The sequence below is a fragment of the Geotrypetes seraphini genome, chromosome 6 (genome assembly GCF_902459505.1).
Source record: "Geotrypetes seraphini chromosome 6, aGeoSer1.1, whole genome shotgun sequence".
Taxonomy (NCBI): Eukaryota; Metazoa; Chordata; class Amphibia; order Gymnophiona; family Dermophiidae; genus Geotrypetes; species Geotrypetes seraphini.
In genome coordinates this window covers 205,787,696-205,812,499 of record NC_047089.1, presented here as the reverse complement: position 1 = coordinate 205,812,499, position 24,804 = coordinate 205,787,696, and the positions used below count along the sequence as shown (strand labels likewise).

General features: G+C 42.8%; 1 protein-coding gene across 7 annotated transcripts in view; it reads left to right on the top strand.

Annotated features, from left to right (window-relative positions):
* LOC117363119 (disintegrin and metalloproteinase domain-containing protein 9-like) overlaps positions 1-24,804 on the top strand; it is a 141,814-nt gene that overhangs the window by 99,635 nt on the left and 17,375 nt on the right. For 6 of the 7 annotated variants that reach the window (XM_033950434.1, XM_033950433.1, XM_033950431.1 and 3 more), the window contains one exon: positions 13,251-13,340. The exons of the other annotated variant lie outside the window; for it this stretch is intronic. In XM_033950434.1, coding sequence (XP_033806325.1) covers positions 13,251-13,340 — 90 coding nt within the window. The remainder of the gene's footprint in view (positions 1-13,250; positions 13,341-24,804) is intronic. 7 annotated transcript variants of the gene reach the window in all.

Sequence of the window (24,804 nt, the reverse complement as noted above, 5' to 3'; positions counted from 1 at the left end):
CTGTCAAAAAAACTGCCCCCAACAAACGCCCCCCCCCCACAACCCACAAATGGCAGGAGGGATGCCCACTCCCTCCTGCCACCCGACGCTCCCCCACCATGCTGAAAAATATGTCAAGAGGGATGCCAGGTCCCTTCTGCCATCGGCCCCCTCCTCCCTCAACTGCCCGCCCACAGCTGGCCGAATACTACCCCCTGCCACCGAACACCCGTGCTTAAAAATATGGCAGGAGGGATGCCTACTCCCTCCTGCCATTGGCCCCTCTCCTTCCCCCCCAAATAAATGGCAGGAGGGATGCCCACTCCCTCCTGCCACTGGACAGCGGACACTCCCTCCCCATACATTTAAGTTGGGAACAGGAGAGGTACTCAGTCCCTCCTGCTCCTCCGGCCTCCTCCAACACAATGTGGGCCTTAGGCCCCCACCACGGTGCATTATGTGATGCATGAAAGGAACCTAAGGCCATGATTGGGAGGGGCCTGAGGTGCCTGAGCCAATCAGGAACTTCCTTAGGATCAGCCTAAGTTTATTAATAAGCCAGAAACCTGACACAGCCAGTGTTTCAGCAAACAATGCCTGCCTCAGAGATTCAGTCTGAGCCTCCTTGGTTCACTACAGAAATGAAGTCACAAATCTGCTGGAGTAAAACTAGGTTATCTACGTCTGGTGCGAAAAGTGTAGCAGCCAGAGTACAACGCACCAATGGTATGGCTGGATTGTAGGATTACAATAGAGGATTACTGCACACAAATCCAAGAGAACCTTATTAAAGAGTTCAAGTATGCGCTGATCTGGGGTTCCTAAGGGGAAACATAACCTACAGAAGGTTGGAAAAGAACATGTTATGGAGGAAGCATGAAGCATTTAATTGACAAGAAAATCAGAATTAAGACTTAACAGGATAAGAAGCATTGCCAAATGATCCTTTTAACGAAATTCAATATACATAGGATTTGTAACAATATACATATGAATGCATCCTTGGGCGGGTTTTATCTTCCTGAATGTGAAAAGGGGGTTCAATGAGGAAAGAAAGTATATGGATAAAATGTTTGTTGTTAGTTCTAGATATCGGGATTTCACTATTATTTTGTGAGGGATGGGTAGGGATGGGATGGGGATATGAAAAGATGGGTGGGGGATAGGGGATTTTATTATAAGTTTTAATTTCAGGGAAAATGTTATTTAGTGAATACTCATTATAATTTGAATTACTGGATGATATTTATATACATTAAGTATACTCTGTATAATGGATTTTAAGATAATTTCATTAAATGTTAATGGCCTCAACCATCCGATTAAAAGGAAAAAAACGCTATTTTATTTAAAACAACAGAACACAGATATTTGCTATATCCAAGAGACACATTTGTCAGCTATAGAATCTACAAAACTAGAGGGAGGTTGGGTAAAACATTGTTTTTTTGCCCCTGCTGTAGGAAAGAAGGCTGGAGTAGCTATTTTAGTGAATAGGAAATGTACTGCATTATTCAAATTGGTTGCTTCAGATCCTTTAGGAAGATGGTTACATGTAGATATGAACATGGGAAATACTACTATGGCGCTTTTTAATGTATATGCCCCTAATTCAAACCAAATTGAGTTTTTCAAGTCTCTACAACAATTGGTTTTACCACTGGCTGCTTCTAATCTAGTAGTGGCCGGGGATTTTAACGCCGTTATGGATCCTTTGATGGATAAAAATCCTAATAAAATTATGAAATCATTAGGATTAGATAATTTTCTACAGTCTTGTAATTTAAAAGGTATATGGAGAATACTTAATTTTGATGGGCGGGAATTTTCGTTTTGTTCTCGTGTTCATAAATCCTTTTCAAGGATAGATTACATCTTTGTTTTGGACCAATTGGTTCAACAAATAACACAAGCCTCTATAGATCCAATTATTTTATCTGACCATGGAGGAGTGTGGGTTGAACTTAAAATTGTTGATCAAGAATGTGGATCCAAAATTTTGTGAAGATTTTCAATTAAAAATGAACAAATATTTTCAACTTAATAATATAGGAGAGATCTCTATGGAAACTTTATGGGATGCATTCAAGGCAACCATGAGAGGACAAATTATCCCATTATCTGCATATATTAGGAAACAGGTCAAATTACAATATTCCAATTTTGAAAAAGAGATTAAAGTTTTAGAATCGAAATTGATTAATAAATGGGAGCACTCTACGTTACAAGCTCTTTTAAAAGCTAAATGTAAATACAATGAGATTTCTTCTAAATTGGTTAGGAAAGATTTATTTTCTCAGCAAGCTTTGTATTTTGGAAACTCAAATAAGGCTGGAAGATTATTGGCGAATTATCTCAAAGCAAAAAAGGACAAAAATAATTGTAATTAAAGATGAGAAAGGAAATACTTACTCTCAAATTGGACCTATTTTGAAACAATTTCTACATTTTTATAAGGCTCTTTATTCTTCTGAGCCTTATTTAGATAAAGAAAAAGATGATTTAGAGGTTTTAAAATTATTAGAGGGACCTAAAATTCCTGAACATATAAAAGGAAGTTTAGATAAGCCTATATCATTAAATGAATTACAAATGGCATTGTGAAATCCCTGAGAGCACATTTATTAGCTATTATACCAGTTCTTTTTGATGCACTCTGGGGGGGGGGGGGCATTATGTCCCTCCTTCTTTTGACTTTGCCTTCTTTTGGCTCAATTTGGGTTCTTCTGCCTTTTGAATGCGCATACTGTAGTCTTTACACCATTATTGAGTTCTTTGATGGTACGGTTGAGTATATTATATTGCACTGTTCACAGCCGCATTGACTTGCCTCTGTATTTCTTGTATATTTTTTCTTGTATGCCCTTTGTTCCTCTGGTTGACCTCAATACACATGATTAAAAAAAAAAAAGAAATCCCTGAGAGCAGGATCCACTCCAGGTGGTGATGGTTTTACGGTAGAGTTTTATAAAGCATTTCAAAATACCCTATTGCCATATTTGTTAAATTTATATCAGGCTCAACTCAATAAAGGTTGCATTATAGGCACTATGGCAGAGTCATTAACTATAGTTTTGCAAAAGCCAAATAAAGATCCCACATTGGTTTCAAATTACAGGCCTATTTCTTTAATAAATGTTGATGAAAAACTTTTAGCTTAGACATTGGTTTTATGCTTAGCCAAGGCTCTCCCTTTTATTATTGGTATGCACCAAACAGGGTTTGTTGCTCAGAGACATTCTTCTAATAACACCAGATTGGCTTTTCAGATGTTATATTTAACAAAAGCCATGAAAGAGCCAGCCTTTTCTATTTCCTTGGATGCAGAGAAGGCCTTTGATCATGTTGAATGGACCTTCATGTATCAAGCTATGGAATGGTCTGGTATAGGGTCAGGATTTATACTAATGATTCAAACCTTATATAGCTCCCCGGCTACTAGATTGTATATTAATAATAATTATTCGGATCGTTTTAGTTTACGGAGGGGAGTTAGACAAGGATGTCCCTTGTCTCCTTTGCTTTTTGATATTGTATTAGAACCCTTGTTATTAGCTATTCAGCAAGCAAAGGGGATACAGGGTATTCCTTATTCAGAACAAGAATATAAGGTCTCTGCTTATGCAGATGATATACTGCTTCATTTGAGAAACCCTGAAACAACCATTCCATGCTTACTTGAATTAATAGAGAAATTTGGAAAATTTTCAGGATATAAGATAAATTGGAGTAAATTGTAAGTAAATTGGACTAAATTGTAAGAGATGAATGCTTTTTTCTTCTCCTTGATGAGGTCCGAAATCTCCGCACAGAACCACTGTGGCTTATTGTTCCTTCGCCGTTTACTTACTGATTTAACATAGCGGTTTGTTGCTTCTTGTATGGTGGCTTTCAAAGTCGACCACATTTCTTCCACGTTATCGGTTTCTGCTTGGCTTTGTAGCGCCTAGTGAACGAAGTCTCCCATTTCTTTGAAGTTTGTGTCCTCGAATTTGAGGACCTTGGTCAGTGTGGTAGATTTAGTGAAATCTTTCCTGAGATTGAACCATACCATGTTGTGGTCACTGGAGGCCAATGTGTCGCCCACTGAGACCTCTGTGACACTTTCTCCATTGGTAAGTATCAGGTCCTGTATTGCCTGATCCCTTGTTGGTTCCAACACCAGTTGCCTGAGTCTTGCTCCCTTCATAGAGTTTAATAGCCTCCTGCTGCTGCCGGAAGCAGAGGAAAGCGTGTCCCAATCCACATCAGGCATGTTGAAGTCACCTAACAATCCTGTGTCCCCACGCAAGATGATATTCTCTATATCTCCGATTAATTCCATATCTAGGTCATCCTGTTGTCTTGGGGGTCTGTATATTACACCAAGATACAGGCATTTGTCCTTCCCTCTGGCCAAATTTACCCAAAGGGATTCCCCAGTGTAGTGGACATCTGTGATTCTGGTGACCTTAATGTCATCTTTAGTATATAATGCTACACCTCCTCCCATTTTGCCCTCCCTGTCCCGGCGAAGCAAGTTGTAACCCAGTATGATCATGTCCCACCCGTGGGAATCCGTGAGCCAGGTCTCAGATATCGCCACCACATCCAGGTCGGCATTCCTCATTTCTGTTTCTAATTCCAGGATCTTGTTTCCCAGACTGTGGGCGTTTACGTTGAGATAAAAAGGCTGCTTTGCTGACCTCATTGGAATGACTACAAGACGGCATTGTATTTTCCAAAACAGACAATATTTTTATTGTTAGTAAAATGGCTTACAAATTTATAGCAGCGGAGTCATAGCAGAAAGAAATATATATTGTCAGTTCAGAATATGCAATGGAGAGTAATATTTACACTCATATGCCAAGCAGGGGGCTAGCACACCCTCCAGGCATAAGCAGGTAAATCTCTCTGACCCTACTTGTGATGCATGTTCTTTTATACAGATAAATTCTTGCTTTGTTTCAAAAGGCTCATCCCCGAACTCTGGTCATATGACTCCCTAATGATACAAAAAATGTATACCTAACTATTTCCCCCCCCAGTCCACGCCTCTCACTTCCCCCTCCACGAGAGGGGCCCTAGCAGTCCAGAAACAGAGGGCACTTCGGGAACTTCTTTTGTCCATATCTTGAATCCTTATCACCTTGCTGAGGCTGATTTATTCGTTATACAACACTGTATTTCTTCAGGATGGTGTCCTTGTAAGCAGTCTTATGCAGCAAATGGAAACAAAGATGCAAGGGTGACATTCCAGCATCCTGGCCATGCCTGGATCCCATGGCTTGCTTTAGAGACAGGCACCAGGCCCCCACATCCCTGCTCCCCCTTCATCCTTCAGGGGTTGTTACTTGTTATGGGTGTTTTATATGGCTTCTCAGGGTGCCTTGCATATATCATACGGCACTGATAACAGCTCAGTACAAATGAACAATGATCACCGAACCTTGGAGAAGTATCCTCCTTAGGAAGACAAGAACTAGGCCAGCAGGAGTATCATTTTCATAGATTAGCGAAGTACATGCTGTTCCATCTGGTTAGCTTGTAAAGAAAGGCTGCGTAGACTGTGAGAAAATATGTGTTAAAATGGCTGTAATGTCCATCATACACAAGGTATTTCTCCACTAGGTAGTTCAGTATGTCCAGGTTATCCAACTCAACGTACATAGCCCTCCATGTTGTATGTTTGTTATGTCTCAGTGGGGATGTTCCCGCTTGAGCTACTTGGACACCTTTAGCATTATTCGCATGTTTTGTACTTTCCCTAGACCCAGAGTTACAACGTGCACCTATCCCGGACTCCCCAGACCCAGAACTACAGTGTGTTCCTATCCCAGACTCGGAAATGTATGTACCCTGTGGGGGTATTCCCGCTTGGGCTACTTGAACTCCTTTAGTACAATTTGCAATGTGTGTTCTCTCACTGGACCCAGAATTACAATGTGTACTCCCTCTAGACCCAGAATTACAATGTGTACTCCCCCTAGACCCAGAATTACAATGTGTACTCCCCTTAGACCCAGAATTACAATGTGACCCAGAATTATAATGTGAGCCAACTCCAGACTCGAAAGTGTGTATACTCTCCCCTGATCCAGATCGGTGTTTACTTACCTTAGTCTCAAAAAAGTATTGGCAGCTTAGCTCGCCAGGTAGGTTGTTTGTGCCCGTACCCTCCCCCAACTTACCTAGTTTAAAGCCCTGTGTAGTAGGCGGGCTAGACGGTGTCCAAGGACGTTCTTCCCTCTTCTGGTCAGTTAAGCCATATAGTTTGATTTATTGATTTATGTACTGGAATAGGTGTTAAATTATTCACAAATCTTAAGGTTTTCCATGTATCAACTAATATTCTGTTTTCTTTATATAACCTAGGCATTTTGATACTAATAACATGGTTTAATCTCAGAGGAAACATGAGTCGCCATTCCAACCACAACCAATCTTGGCTTGATGATACCTATAAAAATTGGGAAAATTTACCCCTCCCTCCGTAATTGGTTTTTGTAAAGGCACTAAATCAATTCTAGCAATTTTACCCGGCCAAATAAATTTTGTAAGAATACTATTTAACTTTTTGTAAAAAGACCCCTGAAAAAAAACTGGTATCATACTCATTTGATAACAAACCACATTTTAATCGTTTGGACTCTCCCCCACCAAGATAAATGTAAAGGATTCCATTGCTCACACATTTCTGTTACCTTCATTAATAAAAATTTTTCATTCACTTTCATTGTTTCTTCCAGCGTATTTGTTATCCAAATTCCTAAATATTTCATTCCATCCTCTTTCCATAGAAAGGGAAATGAATCAAACAAACTTTTTGTACAATGTACATTGATAATGATAGAAAATCAAGTGATGTTTTTTAAGTTCAAATGTTATTTCCTAATGCACTTGTTGTAAGTTGTAAAAATGAATAAAGAATTTTAAAAAGAAGTCACAAATCTTTCAGATATACCATAAAAGCGCCAGAGGTATTTGCCAAAACATGGGTTTTGTTAGAAATTGTGATTTTTTTCTTCCTGTTACATATAAGTACATGCCGGCTTGTTAATATACATACCTATACACACAATTTCAAAAGAGCTCTTTTCCACATGTAAAAAATGCTTTCCATGCAGAAAGAGGTAATTTTATAACAGGTTCCCTCTGTGCCGGATTTAGACTTCGTGAGACCGTAAGTTATATAAAGCTCGGAGACCTCTTGTTAATAAGTTACACCATATTGTATATACTAGAAACAAAATGTAAATGGAATTTTTAAAAATAATTTTAGCGTATATCTATCTATATATATATATACATACACACACACAAGGGATCTTCAAAAACTTTACTGTTTTATTTTTTTAAAACACTATTTATTAAATATCTCATAATCAAAACTTACGTCACTTTTTCACATAATCACCCTGTTGCCTGACTGACTGGTCACATGACATTCTATGACACTCCCTCTTACCACTTCTCCCACCCCAACCATTTCCTGTGAAAATATGAAAATGCAAAAACTTTTTGAAGAACCCTTGTGTGTGTGTGCATGAATGTATGTATGAGCCTTACCTCCGACGTTGGAGCCCTGACGTCAGAGAGAAGGTTTCCGTGTCAGCTACGTGCAGCGTGTAAATTGCTGCCTGCTGTGCATCCCCCCCCTAACAAGCCGCTGAAGGCAGAATGAGCGAGGAGGTAACTGGAACCCCCTCCCCCAAAGACCCGGAATGCTTTCCTCTGACATCAGCCCTGTGGGTCAGCTTCGAGAGGGAGGGAGGAGCACGGAACCCTGGCAGTGGATGGGACGGGAAGCAAGGAGGGATCAGCTTCGATGGATGGGCAGGCAGGGATCTCCAGCAGAGGCTTCAGCTTCAGCAGGTTGGGGGCGGGCTGCAGGGAGGGATCCCCGGTGGTGGTTGCAGCTTCGGTCAGGCAGGGAATATCCTCTGTGGCGGCCAGGCCGCGTACCCCCAACAAGCGGCCCGTGTACCCCTAAGGGGGTGTTGAGAAACACTGATCTAAGAGGTCTACATTTATGCACCCATTGTGCATGTAGTTGTATAAAATGCTAGCACTAAGAGCCATATTCTATAAACGGCACTTGCATTAGGTGTCGCTAAGTGTCCTAATTGCGGCCGCCTAACAACACCTAAGTTAGGGTTTGGTGCAATCCCCTAGTGAGGGTAAAGAAGTTTGTGTCTGGAGAAGACTGCTGATAGAGAATTAATGTCACGGCCCTTGATAAAACTGGAGGCGAAATAGGGCCACTGGTGGACTTTTTTGTGAATGTGAGATAAAGAATACTGCTGGATTTTGCTTTTTTTTTTTCCAGCCGTTACGGTTGTAAGTTGTGAATGATATGTGATTGTATCTATGAAAACTGTTCTTAAAGACACATTTGGGCAATTGTTTTGAAGACTGCAATAGAGTGGAGGTTTTTGACCAATGGCTGGAGAAGCTCCTATATATAAAATATATTCCATCTCATAAAGTTGGGACTTGTTGGAGCAAGATATCTGAGGACTTTTTCTGACAGTATTTGAAACTTGTGCAGTCTCTATTGATATAATTGCTAATGTGCTTAGCTTGTTTTCTGGTTATACTCCATATACTTGTTAGGTTTTGCTAGTAAGATTTCTTATATTCATAGCTGAGCAACTTTAAATAGTACATGTATGTTTCATTCTTGTGCTGCTTCGATTGTAAAAACATTAAAAAGCACTATGAGTAATTTATATTTTACAAGAATTGTGAATAGATTTTTCATTAGTGTCTGTACCAAACCAGGCCAGAACTTGTGGATTATACCCATCAATATGAGAGAAACAAAGTAGTTATGTGTGATTCACCCCCATGCAGTCATAGACTGCTCAGTATTTTTCTGTCTCCAGAGAATTGCAATAGCACACTGTGCAGTCTCTGGATTGGACAGGCCACATACTTTTAGTCATAAAGGGGCCCAGGGCAGAAATTAAGGAGGATGTCCCTCTTCTGCCTATCCATCTCCCAATTTCCCCACCCATATTTAAATGACTTCTTCACACACAAAACACAGACAGGCCTTCACCAAATACAGAACAATGGATCACAAATTAGAAATAGAAATATGAATACCAAAACTGAACTGGAAACCCAAAAAATTAACTCTGCAAGTACCGTACTTCATTTTGTACTGAACACAATCAGTGGCATAACCATGAGAAGGGACTGGGCCTCCCACTTTGAGCTTAGGCCTCCTCAAAATGAACATCTCTCTTGATGTAGCTGGTGGAGATCCCCAAGCTTCATCAGCTGATGACCACATCCTTCCCCTCCTCAGGTCCAGTGACCAGAACTTTCAAAGTTCTGTAGCTTGCAGCAGTATTACAGAGCCACTGCCTTCCCTCCCCCTTTCCGCTTGGTTCTCAAGTATGCATGAAAAAATTGACAGCTTGAGGATACTGTCACTAGCTGCAAAGTTTGGAGGCTTCTGGTTGCCAGACTGGAGGAAGAGCTTTCAGTCCCAGGGCTTGGGGATCTGCACCAGCTCAAATATTTATATTTTGCATTCAAGCGGGGGGAGAATTTGGTGCCCATCCACCCATTTGGGGCTCCAGCCCCTCTCCACAAATCAGCTGCATGGCTATGCCACTGATTATAATAAAAAAATATTTGTGATGCACATATCCCAAAGATAACATATTCCAGTTAATACATTCAAAATAAAACACTTTTTTCTACCTTGGTGTCTGTACATTTTGTTTTTCTATCATCTTGATCCCAGTTTTTCTTTCTGCTTTTTCTCTATCTTTTACTAATTATCTTTCCAGTGTCTGTTCTCCTCACTTGCTCCATTTCCCTCACTATGCCTGTCTCCAACATATTGATTTTTTCCCTTTCCCATGGGTTCAACTCTCTTCCTCTTTCCCCATGGCCCAACATTTTGCTCCCTTTCTTTTCTATTGTTGTGTTCTTCCCTTCCCCCTTAATGCTGAACAATGGGTTGGAGGGAAAGAGAGATGTTGCATTTCTCTCTCCCTTCCATCCCCAGAACTAACATTTCTCCCTCTCTCCCTTCTTTCTATCCCCAGGTCCATAATCTCTCCCTATCTCTTCCTAACTAGCCTTCCCCTATCTTTCCCCCCCCCCCCCCAGGTTCACAATCTCTCCCTTTCTCTTCCCAACAGTCCTCTCTTCAAGTATCTTTATCCTTCCTTCACTGCACCCCACTCCACATCCAACTTCTCTGTTTCTCTTCTCTCCTTTCAGATCACTGCCCACTATCTTCCCTTCTCCTCTGTTTTCAGCCCCATAAGCTCTTCCCTTTACCTATTCCCATACTCAGTCTGGCACTTCTTTTAAATCCCTCCCCCAGTCCCCCTTTCTACTTAAGAAAAATTACAGCTAGTAATAGGGATTTCCTCACCCGTATGTCTTCCTCCTTCTATCCATGCCAGTCTGATGTTGCTCTTACCTTCCATCGCTGAAAAATTCATTTTTGCTGCAGGGGACTTTCAGCTGTGGTAGCCATAGGCAGCAGAACGCTTTTTTGTTTGGGGGAACCTGCAAGCTCCGCCCCAGACCCCTCCCCCATAATAGTACTAATTGTAATACCATTTTTTCCATTCATTTTTCATATATACACACAATATAATTTTATTAACAATACAGAATACAGAATGGTTAACCACAAAATTAAACTACACAAAGCACACTGTACGTATGCTTCTCAACATTCATTCCTACCAGAACACAGATAACCCCTATGCAAATATGGAACCACAAACTAAAAGTACTAATATATATAAATGAGACTCTAAGATTCAAGACTCTGCATGCAGTACTACCCCAGAGAAATAGAAATAAATGCATTTCTTCCTTAACAGTGCAAAATATAGACAGCAGATGTAATTTCTCAAAACTGACACAATTCAATCACTAAATTGAAAATAAAATCATTTCCCCTAACTTTGTTGTCTGGTGATTTTGGTTTTCAAACCATCTTTATTAATCTCTGGCTGCACTTCCTTCTGTCTGTGCTCTTAACTGTGTATCCAGGGCCACCTTATCCATTTGCTGGTTTCTCTCCTGCACTTTCTACTATACATCCATCTTTAGCATTAACTTTTAACATTCAACGTTCTTCCATTTTTCTGCTTTCTTCTCAAAATATACTTTTCCATGCATTCTTCTCAAAATATACTTTTTCATGCCTTTCCTTCCCATCTATCCATGTGTACCATCTCCTCCCTCTTTCTTCACCCCCCTCCTCCCATCTATTCATAAGAAGCATTTCTTCTTATCTCTTCCCTGCCGCACCCACTGCTGTGCACCATCTCCTCCCTCTGTATCCCCTTTCCCTTCATCCTTATGCACCATCTCGTCCCTCTCCCATGGTCAGACATCTCCCTTCCCCTCTCATAAAGTCTGGCATATTTCTCCTCTCCTTCCCATAGCCTAGAATCTCTCTCCTCTCCCATGGTCTGGCATCTCTCTCTCCTTCCCTCCCTCTTCCTGAGATCTAACATCTCTCTCCTCTCCTTTCTGCCGTCTGGCATCTCTCTCCCCTCCTTCCCTTTCATGCTCTGGCATCTCTCTCTCTCCTTCCCATTCCAGTTGTCTCACATCTCTCCCTTCTTTGGGTCATCTCTCCTCCCTCCCAATGTAACATTTCTCCCTTTCTCCTCTCCACCACTATCATGTCCCTTCCCTCCCCTCCATCAGACTCTGCATCCAGCCCCCTTCCCTCCCCCACCACTTGTCAGGCTCTGCACCCAGCCCCTTCCCTCCTCCCTGTCAAGAACTGCACCCAGCCCCATTCCCTTCCCCCTGTCAGGCACTACACCCAGCCCCCTTCCCTCCCCCTGTCATACGCTGCACCCTGCCCACCTACTTTTCTGCTAACCCGGTGGGTGGCGGCAGCCGCGGGATGCGTTGTCTTCTGCCGCTCAGTGGCAATTAGCACAAGTGCGCTTTGGCACTCCTGCTTGGCGCTAAGTGGCTTTTTGATTGGCTCCCACAAATTCTCGCAATTCGCTGAGCGGCAGAAGAAACACATCCTATAGCTCATGCTACCCACCAGGTTAGCAGTGGGCAGGAACGCGTAAAGCTTGCTCCTGCTCGCTGCACCTCTGGACCACTAGGGCTAAATTTTGGGGGAGGCCACTGCCTCTGTGGCCACCCCCATTCCGACACCTATGGTAGTAGCCAATCTGAAGCGCTGCTTACAGCTCCCCTCCCTGCTTTCCTTCAGCAGTCCATCCCCAATGACGCAACTTCTGTTTTCTGCCTGGGAGGACCAGGGCAAAGGAAGGCAGGGAAGGGAGCCATAGGCAGCTGTTCAGATTGGCTGCCGCAGCTGCAGCCCTCCTGCAGCAATAATGGATTTGTCAGCGACGGAGGTAAGAACAGCATCAGACCAGTGCGGATAGAAGGTGGAAGACATGCTGGTTCATAGGGGGCCCTCCCGAGCCACAGGGCCCAGGGCAGTTGCTCTCTTTGCTCCCCCCTAACACCGGTCCTGACTATAGGCTTCTAAACTAAAGGACTTGGTAACATTGAGTTCAGCATTCCTTTAGGTGCTAACTCCTGGACCTGATGGAGATCTGCAGCCTAGTTGAGCAGTTATATGTATAAGTGCTAGGCACTATTCTATAAACATTACACCTAAATTGCATAGTGTAAAACTGTCATTAGGACATATGTACAACTATCTTTGCATAGTAAACCGCTTCAACCGCATTATTCAGTCTCTTGCATTGTATCTTGCTCTATAAGTCTCTCGCACTGTACTTTAACTGTATAAATATCCTTGCTGTATATATACAGTCTCTTGCATTGTAAATTTGCATGGTATTTTCGCTGTATAAACACCTATGCTGAATATGTACAGTCCCCTGCATTGTAAACTGCTCTCAACTGCTTAGTACATTCCCTTACATTATATCTTCGCTGTATATGTACAGTCTCTTGCATTGTAAACCGCTCTGAACTGTTTGTGGTACTGCGGTATACAAAAATAAAGTTATTATTATTATTATTTATTATTACTTGGACAAACATGGATGTGTCCAATTGATGTGTACAATTATTATATGACATACACAGGCGCACACACTTACATCAGCCATTGGCCTGTCATAAGTAGGTGCACCAATGCGGCTTTGTTCTAACCTTCTAGACTGGTCTAGGCATAACCTTAAGAACTGACATGCCCCTTTGTGGCTCCTACAATGAGGCTCCAATTTATAGGATTGCTGCCTTATTTTCTTCTGTGCCTAATAACTGAAATAAAATGTATTTTTATATTTTAGGTCTGCAAAAACCAAAAGTGTGTAGATACTTCTCAACTGTTTACAATTAAAAACAACTGTGACCAAAACATACAGTGCAATGCACGTGGTGTGAGTAACTAAAATCGTTTATATTCTCCTTTGGTAAAGGTAATATTTCATTTGACCTTTGAAATAGAAGCTAATCATTTATAAGTCTGGCTTACATCATAAGGTTCACCTTGCCCAATAACTTATCTCTGACATACATACATACATTTATTTATCTATCAATTTTATGAAGATATTCACCCAAGGCAGAGAATCTCGATGTCACCACCACCATCCAAAGATTCTTTAAATCTTTCTTTCATGTTGTCTACTCATTACCCCCTCCCTCTTCAGCAAGTCCTTTACCGTCGTGGTCTACTACATCTTGTATATAGTTTGGTGAGGAGTATAGGGGTGCATCTATTTCCCAGAGCTACAGGTTTGGAGTTTTAAAATTATCAGTGATGTGATTTGGTGTATGAAGGACAGCCCTATCTTAGAACTACACAGTTGGCAATTAGAGTAAAAACCATGTCTTATATAAAAATCATGTCTTATATTCGATAACTCTTTATTGTAACCACTTCGCTGATTGTCCAGCTCATTTTGTTGTAAACCGCCTTGAACTATCATGGCTTTGGCGGTATATAAGAATAAAATTATTATTATGATTAATGGATAACAACAGGATCTCCATGGGGACCACAGATTACATCCAGATAGGCAGGCACCTCTGCAAACTGCCAGAAACTTAGGACAAGGTTCCAGCAGTTTCTGGAAGCCTGAGAAAACCCATTGAGAAGCCCAGCCAGTTTCTGGGACTTCCTGGAGGATGGTCTCTGTTTGTAACTACACTCCAGATGAGATTTAAGGACTGGATTTGGGCAGTACATTTGTCTTTTGGCAGAGCCCACCAACTGACAAGTGAATATTCTGATTAAGAGGTTTGGTTTCTGTTAGTCAGAGCCCACCTTCTGATCATTGAAATTTGGAGTTAGGAGATTAGGAATACTGTATAACATCACCTTTTGAGGAGTATAGGAGGAGTGTATATAGTTTGGTCTGTATCTTTCTACCAACTGTTTTCACTGTTCAAGAAAGTGCCTCTTTTCATTTTGAGAAGAGTAATGTTGAAGTCTGGAGTTTACAATGCTGGTATGGACATACTTCATTTTGGAGTGAAAGGAGAGAGTGGATTGTCTGGTGCTTGCCTACTGTGGGACTCCATCTTGTAAGCTGGTCCCAGCTCTGGTCTTAAACAAATAAAATTATCTTTGTGTGCCCCTTCCCAGCATCTGGGTGAAGCAAGGGGTTTCATAAATGCTGCCCGAATAACAGGGACCTTGAAAGCACACAAAGAAACAGTGGATAAAGAGAATTTGCATAGGTGTCGGCTCTCCCTCTGATGTCACATCCGGGTCCCATGCCTAGGTAGTGACATCATAGGGAGAGCTGATGCTGAGTGGGTAGCGAGTTGGTAATGGAGTTGATAATGCTGCTCGTTCTGGGGAAGTTAAAAGAGGTATGTGGTAGGGAAGGGGTGCATATGCGTAGCAGGAGGGGGTGGGTAAGGAGTGGCATAGGGCAGGGGAGGGGCGCTACTGCCCTAGGCACCTCTCACCATCACTATACCACTGCTTCCTTCCAAGAAGTCTCCAGTCAACATTTGAAACAGCAAGTACCATGAGGCAAGGCAAATGTTGGGATGTATCAATAGAGGCTTCATCAGCCACAAACCTGAAGTCATAATGCCGCTTTACAGAACCATGGTGAGACCTCACCTGGAATGCTGTGTGCAATTTTGGAGACCATACTACCAAAAAGATGTGCTTCGAGCTGAATCTGTCCAGCGAATGGCCACTAGAATGGTCTCCGGACTCAAGAGTCTCTCATACGAAGAAAGACTGGGCAAACTACAGCTATGCACTCTTGAGGAGCGTAGAGAAAGGGGAGACATGATTGAGACATTTAAGTACATCACAGGTTGTGTCGAGGCGGAAAGCGATATATTCTTCCCCAGGGGACCCTTGGTCACAAGGGGGCACCCGCTCAAACTCAGAGGAGGGAAATTTAATGGTGACACCAGGAAGTATTTCTTCACAGAAAGGGTTGTAGATCACTGGAACAAACTTCCGGTGCAGGTGGTCAAGGCCACCAGCGTGCTCGACTTTAAGAATAAATGGGACATCCACGTGGGATCCCTATGGGGGTCGAGCTAAGGATCGGGGTCATTAGCACTCAGACTTGATGGGGTGGGTCAGAAGAGTGGGCAGACTTGATGGGCTGTAGCCCTTTTCTGCCGTCATCTTTCTATGTTTCTAACTTGGAGCCTAATAGTGGACTAGACAGAGCATCTTCTAATAAAAATCTAGCAGTGGAGCAATTCAGTTCCTGAACCCTCATCCACCACTTATGTGAGAAAGCCTTCCACCTGGGAGCACATTCATGCACCAATCCAGTACAGTCGGAGAGGATACATAAGCAGAGAGAGGGAGACATGACCAGCGTGGAGATCAATTGGAGAGAGGGACCTATTTAAACCGTGCCCTGGAGGATTGCTGGCAGTGCAAAACTAACCCCAAGTAACCCGTGATGGAGACATTAAGCATGCTTACCATTGCAAGTATTCCACATCCAGTGAAGGAACTTTTGCCTTCACCTGCTAGGTGCTGCTGACTATGACCAAGTGATCCCAGCACCGAGTTTAACATCATGCTGGAGTCAGGGAGCAACTTTGGAAGTGAGATGGAGGAACGAGGAGTTTGCAGCTTGAAATAAAAGATTGTCATCATGCTAGAAGGAGGCCAGTTAATAGGTCATATATAATGTCCATCATATAGCCACTCTCATTCCCCAGCTCCAGAAGTGATACTATTTTTTTGGAACGACAATGAGAGCAAGGAGTCAAATCTCATCAAATAACAACAAACTTTTATTTATTTTGACTGGAGTAGCAAATCAGCAAATAACATACAATTGGAAAAATTATGACAGGTTAAATTACAACTTTTGGTGGAATTCTGTATGTCATATATACAAAATGGAACATACAATAGCAACACAAAAAGGTTATTTTGGTAAATTTCAGAAGATCTGGGGACAATTAACAGATTTTTGTAATGAATGATAAATTTTTCCAAGGTAAGATATTTGATTAGAGGGGAAATTGGTGGGTTTTATTTTTTATTATCTCATAATATATGAATATATCAATAGTTTCATTGTAATGGTATTTGTATGCAATACTGTGATGGGAGGGGAGGGGATGGGATGGGAGGATTTTCTATTTAATAAGAATAGTTTAAATATTAGGTGTATTATATAATATTCAAAATATTATAGAATATGAATTTGTAATGAAATGTTGTACTTAAAGTGTTATATGAGAGTTAATCAAGTGTATATTTATAAGTTCATATGATTTTGTCTACTACACTTGTTGTAATATGCAAAAATGAATAAAGAATTAAAAAAAAAAAAAAGAAGCAGCAGTAGAGATCAGGCAAGCTCCTTGTTCAAAGAAGAACTTGAAGTAATCACAACTGTGGGAGGCCCCAGGAGCAAAGAACCAGTGGAGCAGTCTCCATCCAGAATTGATTGGTATGAGGCAAGCACTGCAGCAGAGTCCATGCTGTTGCCTGAAAGCCTCGCCAGTCTGACATTGAAGAGACAGCAGTCGCCAAAGGCTGGGGCTGGTGTGTTGAGACCCAAGGGGTGAGGGAGATTGCCACATGAGAGCCCTGCTCCTCGACGAGCATCAGCCTGATGTCAGAAAGTGAATCTGACTCTCCATTCTCCACAGTGTTGCTAAGGAGGGTGTCTAGCTGTGCAGGGTAGTCATCATCAGAAGGAGGAGATATTGTATTTCCATGAGGACCACATCACCGCTTTCTACATCCAGCCTCCCCTGGTCCAGACAGGCATACAAGGCTGCACCAGTATCTCTACAGTTTCAGGGCAAGGTACACTTCTGGTCCCCCGCTCATCAACTAGTGGTAAAGGTACTGCAGATGGCCTATGACTTTTCAATTCCACTGCAGCAGGATCCAGTAATGGGCCTTCCATTGCCAGAAAACCTTTTTGATATTCTCTGCCTAACCTGGGAAGAAATTACTGTGACTGATCTGCAGGAAGAATAACTGCCCCACCTGGAACGTCAGCTGGGGCTGAATCGCCATCCACTCGGCCCACTGGAGAGAGGAAAGGAAGAGAGTCCTGAGGAGGTGAAGGAGCACTACCAAGATCTACTAAGTTCAAGTATTCCACAGATTATTTAAGGGACCCCTGGGTACAACCTGGCCAGGAAGCATGACCCCCATCTGCCAGCACCCAACTGGTCAGACAAATGCATCAAGCAGTGGGTCTACCAAATATGGGGGCTCAATTACCCATACGTATTCCTTCTAGTTATGGCCATGGTAAATGCCTATCGAGACATTTGGGTAAGGGACAAAATTTGTCAGCATTTACCCATTAGCCCAGGACAAGACAATACAGAAATCACATTGTGTGATGCAAAGTAGGATGGGACTTGGAGAGAACTGTACAAAAATATGTGGTCCGCCTAGATAGTTCCACAAAAAAGCCCCATTATTTCTACATTTTGGAGTTGCTTAAGGGAGGAGCCAAATCCCAAATGGTACATAATCTAGAGGGCTACTAGTAGGTCCCATGAACTGTTTGTAGAACTGTTTGCAATGAATATTAACAGTTTATCCTGATATGGTGACTTTAATAGCCATGGCTTGAATCGTGTCCCCTTAGTGGGGTACACAGTGGGATTCTATAAGTTCTCTGAAATTTTATTTATTTTATTTAGTTTGCAATGTAAAGGTAACATGTTTCTGTTGTGTTCAATAAAAGCAAAAATAAGTTGTTATAATATGATCAGCTTTATGTAATTTTGCATTGGAATTCCTGGTCAACTGAACTTTAACTTTTCTTTCTGGGGTGAGAGCACCATTACAGAAAGGCAGGGGTCTGCAGCCCACAGGTTAGAATAGTTTCAAGTTTATTTATAATTCGGTATACCAACCATCACAGGTATCCGGCTAATTTATAATATTAAAATTAATAAAAACATAAAAAATAGAACTAAAATAAGGCACGTTGAAGCCAAGACAAGGACAAAGGTTTAGACAAGTTGGATACAAGAAGAATTGGGGGGGGGAGGGAGATTATAATTACATTAAGAAATAAAAATAAGAGGAAGGGAAGAGAGGGAGGAGAATAAAGGAGGAAAGGGGGTCACTTCTTAAAAGCGGTTCTCTGTAATTTTTTTCCCCTTGGAAAGTATTCTTAGCTGCAGTTTTGATATGCATCTTTGAATAGAAATGTTTTGAGGTTGGTTTTAAATTTGGTTAGAGATTTTTCACAGTGGAGATGTGGTGGCATTGCATTCCAGAGGGAGGGGGCTGTTACAGAAAAGATGGTGTTTCTGGTATAATATAGATCTTTGATTGAGGGAACCGTCAGTAGGTTCTGATCAGAGGATCTGAGGGCCCTGGAAGAAGTATGGGAGATAAGATATTTATCTAAGAAGGCAGGTGAGCGGGAGAATTTAATTTTGAAAACAAGTAGGAGTATTTTGTAGTAACATCAGGGTACAGCTGAATGTTAAATGATTTTCTCTTTACCAGTGATAACTGCAACATCACCATCCATTTCAATTCTTTTTCACAGATTACATTTCTCATGAATTATAACCAAAAATTTCACATTTTAGAAAGTATGTTTCTCTAACCCAGAGAAACACTATAGGAGTAAAATTATTTTTTCGTCTATGGTACTGATAAAATGTGAGAGTTTGGTAGCAACAAGGTAAACTTCTTAGGATGATAATACAGGGGTCTCTCCTACCTTAGGGAGATGGGGGGTGTATGTTAGCCTAAAACTCACAAGGCAAACTGATTTTATCATCTGTTGCTCTCTCTTGCTGTGCCATGCACTGGCCACCCATGTCATTTGAAATTGAGAGTTCTAGCATTTTTTTTTCTTTCTCCATTCATCTGGTACCGATTTTAAAAAATTGGGGTTATGAAGGAGTTTAGGGTGAGGACAAACTAAATGATTCATTTTATTAAGAGAATAATATGTTCATTTGCTGGGGGAGAAGAGTGTAGCCTGGGGAAATAGTGTGCACTGGTGAGGAGTTTAGAGGTGCATCTATGCAGGTATGGAGTTTAAAAAATTTTTAATGCTCTGTATTGATAATATATGAAGAGCAGCACAGTTGGCAGTTGGAGTACAAAAAATAGGTGCTAATGGATAACAGCAGGAAGGTGTGAACTTGTGACTGAGGGAGTCTGAAAAAAGCTTATGCACCTGGGTCTCCATGAAGATCACAGATAACATTCAGAGCCAGATGCTCTAAAATTGCCATTAAATTCCTGTGGGTTGCTATGGTCCAATTTGAAAACAGCGATCTATGTTGAAACAATTTTGCATGCAAAGGAGTTTAGCGGAGGTCCGCCATAATCCCATCCAATCAGTCGGAGAAAGCAACTGACACACCTGCAGGGGAAGCTGACACAAGTGCAGAGCCTGCAGGAGAAGCCGCAAACAGCTGAGTGGCAGGGGAAGCCCTAAAGCAGCCTCCTGCCACTCAGCTGTTCGGGGTACGAAGAGTAGTTGGTTTTTTTTTTATGGCTATAGATGTGTGTATGCCAGAATCCTTCCCGACAATGGCTCCCTTCCCCCACACCCCAAGCTTTAAAAAAAAAATCATTAGGAGGGAAACCTACTCCACTACAGCCTTTGCCACCCAAAGCCCATGGCACCCCCAACCCCCCACCTTTAGACTGAAGATCGGCATTCCCTCCTGTTGCTGCCTCCCATTTGAAACCCCCCCCTGCCCCCCAACTTTTAAATTTAAGATCGGCAGGAGAATTCCTGGAGTAGCCTAGTGGGCAGTGCAGTGGACTATAGAGATGGGGACCCAGGCCCATACCCACTCTAACTGCTACACTTATGGTGGATTATATGAGCCTTCCAAATCCCACTCTGCCTACATATAGGTGAACTGCAGGCATAAGGGCTATTGGTGTGGTGTACAGTTGAGTCCAGTAGGTTTTGGAGTACTCACCATACACTCTTATAAGGGGGTTATGGTAAGATTTGTACCTAAACCTTTTTATATGAAGTTCATTGCAGTGCCCCACTGCTCTGCTGAGATGTCTATGTGCAGGGCCGCCATCAGAAATTTCTGGGCCCCTTACTGAGCAATCCTATTGGGCCCCCCACGCACCCCTTCCCCACCGATCCCCCCTTTTTCCATGGGCCGAATACACACATACTGTTCTCTGTCACCGCACTCTTTAACCAAAAGATTTGTAAGCCAGCAACCACGTCAAGGTAGACTCTTTCAGCAGGGCCCTAACCTAAACTAAACTAATCTATACCTATCTATTCTAAACTAACATATGTCTAGCGCGCACAAACCCCTGCTCTACGTGGGAAAAATAATACCAGCTCAATGCTGGCGTTAGCATCTAGCGCGCGTGGCGTACGCTAAAGCCACTATCGTAACTTAGTAAAAGGAGCCTTATTTTTATTAGTTAATTATTATTATTTTCCAATGCTCAATATGACTTCCTTTTTTAAGGTTTGACACTTGTGCCAGAATATTTTTACTAAATTTAAGAAGTATTTGCCCTCTTTCAAATGGTATAGAAGTTTTAAAAAAGGGAGAGGCGTTAATGAAGTCATTAGGTTCAATCTAGCCATTTATTTCTGCATGAATTTAAACAACTAAAAAAAAAGATAAATATAGCTCATCCAGTCATACAAAAAATGGCTCTACAGCAGGGGTGCCCACACTTTTTGGGCTTGTGAGCTACTTTTAAAATGACCAAGTCAAAATGATCTACCAACAATAAAATTTAAAAAAAAAACACAAAGCACACTGTATGCAGAGAAAATGTTAATTATCATTTATATTCCGCGGATTTTCAAAGAGGTCAAGTCAGACGATTCTCTGCAATGTTACCTCAGGAACAACTATACAAAAATAGACAAATATACCCCCTCCCTTTTTACTAAATTGCAATAGCGGTTTTTAGAGCAGGGAGATGCACTGAATGCCCTGTGCTGCTCTCGATGCTCATAGGCTCCCTGCGCTAAAAACCGCTATTGCAGATATAAATTCTCTAAACAGACACATTTTGATCACTAAACTGAAAATACCCTCATTTTTTTTCCTTTTTGTCTGGTGATTTCATGAGTCTCTGTTTGCACTTCCTTCTTCTGACTATAAATCCAATATTTTTTCTTTCTGCCCCTCCCCTTTTCTTTCTGTCTTTCTTTCTTTCTCTCTCCCCCTCCCCCCCAAGCCATCGCGCCAATTTCTCCACTTCCCCGATTCTTTCCCTACCCCCTAAGCCACCATGCCGATTTCTCCCTGCTTCCACAAGCCAGGCCAGGAATGTACAAGCGCCGGACTCACAAGACTTCACCTCTGATGTCAATTCTAATGACGGAGAGGAAGTTCCAAGCCAGCCAGGCAGCGATTGGCTGGCCCAGAACTTCCTCTCTGACGTCAGAATTGACGTCGGAAGTGAAGTCTTGTGAGTCCGGCGCTTCTACGCGCCTGGCCTGGCTCAGGGAGGCAGGAAGAAAAAGACTGCCAAGTCAACGCGATCGACTCACATTGCCTTTGCGATCTACTGGTCAATCGCGCTCGACCATTTGGGCACCCCTGCTGTTATGGTATCCTGTCGTGACCTGAGGAAAGGGGTTTAGTCCCCAAAAAACTGCCTTATTTCCATTTCCTATTTATAAACTTTAATCAATAGATACAATACTACTTGATTCTACGTAAAGCAACAAAACAATTTTTTCTACCTTTTGTCGTTTTTGTTTTAATCATCTTGTCTTCACTATTCTTTCTAGCCAGCATCTGTCCGCTCTGTCTTCCATACAGCATCAGCCCCTTCCATCCACTGTCCGCCCTCTCCCCGTTCCATATGGCATCTTCCCTCTTTTAGTGCTCCTTCAATAAACTGTCTATCCTGTGCCCCTTCTCTTCTCCTTTGTACATTATTGATTTCAGCTCTGCCACCTCTCCATTTTTCTCTCTCTGTCACCACCCCGTCCCCTATGCTTTGGCATCTCTCTCTTCTCCTTTCTTTCCTTCGCACTCCACAGTCTGGTATCTTCCCTTCCCTGATTCTCTAGCATCTCACTCCTTTCCTTTTCTTCCATCTCTCTCTCCCCCTCCATGCTCTGACATCTCCTCCTTCCTTTCCCCCTTCCTTTTCCCTTGGTCTGGCATACTTTCTTCCTTCCCTCCATGCCCTGGCATCTCTTCCTCCCTCCCTTCCCTCCAATCCCTGGCATCTCGTTTCATTCCCTCCCTCATCTTCTTTCTCCTTCCAGTTGGGTGCAGCAAGTCTCTTCCCCTCTGCTAGCCGAAGATGTTCATGACGCCAGGTCGAACACCCAGGGCAAAATGCTACTCTCCCCCCCCCCACGATCCTCCTATCTCTCCCTCCCTCCCATCACGAGACTCTAAACAGCACTGCTCTACTCTAAGCAGGCTGCTTCAGGGCTTTCTCCTGCCGTGATTCCCTCTGGCACGTCACTGATGAGGGAAGGAGGGAGAGATAGGAGGGTCGGATCGGGTTGGGGGGTCACCCGGGATGATGATGAGGCTGCTGCCAGCAAATCCAGCAAGGGTGAGCCCCAAAGCACAGCACTGGTAGGCCCCCCACTGACTATTTCGGGCCCTAGGCCTGTGCCTAATGGGCCTATCTTTTAATCTGGCCCTGCTTCCCCCCCCCCCCCATATGCCCTGACATCGCTCTCTTCCACTCCATGATATGGTATCTCCTTTCCCTCCCTCCCATGGTCTTTGCATCTCTTTCCTCCTTTTCCTGATCTTCCTTCTCCCTCCTTCCCTGTCTCTCCCCAAATGGATGCAGCAGTATTTCTTTTCCCCCTCCCCCCACTGGATACAGCAGTATCATCAGCATTTCTCTTTCCCCCCCCCCAATTGGGTACAGCAGAAGCAGCATTTCTCTTCCCCCCTCCCCCTAATTGGGTGCAGCAGCATTACTCCTCCCATTCCTTCCCCCCCCCCGTCTCACACACCCGGCAGATTCACATAGTAACATAGTAACATAGTAGATGACGGCAGATAAAGACCCGAATGGTCCATCCAGTCTGCCCAACCTGATTCAATTTAAATTTTTTTTTTTTTTTTTTTTTTTTTTTCTTCTTAGCTATTTCTGGGCGAGAATCCAAAGCTTTTCCCGGTACTGTGCTTGGGTTCCAACTGCCGAAATCTCTGTTAAGACTTACTCCAGCCCATCTACACCCTCCCAGCCATTGAAGTCCTCCCCTGCCCATCCTCCTCCAAACGGCCATGCACAGACACAGACCGTACAAGTCTGCCCAGTAACTGGCCTAGTTCAATCTTTAATATTATTTTCTGATTCTAAATCTTCTGTGTTCATCCCACGCTTCTTTGAACTCAGTCACAGTTTTACTCTCCACCACCTCTCTCGGGAGCGCATTCCAGGCATCCACCACCCTCTCCGTAAAGTAGAATTTCCTAACATTGCCCCTGAATCTACCACCCCTCAACCTCAAATTATGTCTTCTGGTTTTACCATTTTCCTTTCTCTGGAAAAGATTTTGTTCTACGTTAATACCCTTTAAGTATTTGAACGTCTGAATCATATCTCCCCTGTCTCTTCTTTCCTCTAGGGTATACATATTCAGGGCTTCCAGTCTCTCCTCATACGTCTTCTGGCGCAAGCCTCCTATCATTTTCGTCGCCCTCCTCTGGACCGCCTCAAGTCTTCTTACGTCTTTCGCCAGATACGGTCTCCAAAACTGAACACAATACTCCAAGTGGGGCCTCACCAATGACCTGTACAGGGGCATCAACATCTTCTTCCTTCTACTGACTACGCTTCTCTTTATACAGCCCAGAATCCTTCTGGCAGCAGCCACTGCCTTGTCACACTGTTTTTTCGCCTTTAGATCTTCGGACACTATCACCCCAAGGTCCCTCTCCCCGTCCGTGCATATCAGCTTCTCTCCTCCCAGCATATACGGTTCCTTCCTATTATTAATCCCCAAATGCATTACTCTGCATTTCTTTGCATTGAATTTTAGTTGCCAGGCATTAGACCATTCCTCTAACTTTTGCAGATCCTTTTTCATATTTTCCACTCCCTCTACGGTGTCTACTCTGTTACAAATTTTGGTATCATCTGCAAAAAGGCACACTTTTCCTTCTAACCCTTCAGCAATGTCACTTACATACATATTGAACAGGATTGGCCCCAGCACCGAACCCTGAGGGACTCCACTAGTCACCTTTCCTTCCTTCGAGCGACTTCCATTAACCACCACCCTCTGGCGTCTGTCCGACAGCCAGTTTCTGACCCAGTTCACCACTTTGGGTCCTAACTTCAGCCCTTCAAGTTTGTTCAACAGCCTCCTATGAGGAACTGTATCAAAGGCTTTGCTGAAATCCAAGTAAATTACATCTAGCATATGTCCTCGATCCAGCTCTCTGGTCACCCAATCAAAAAAT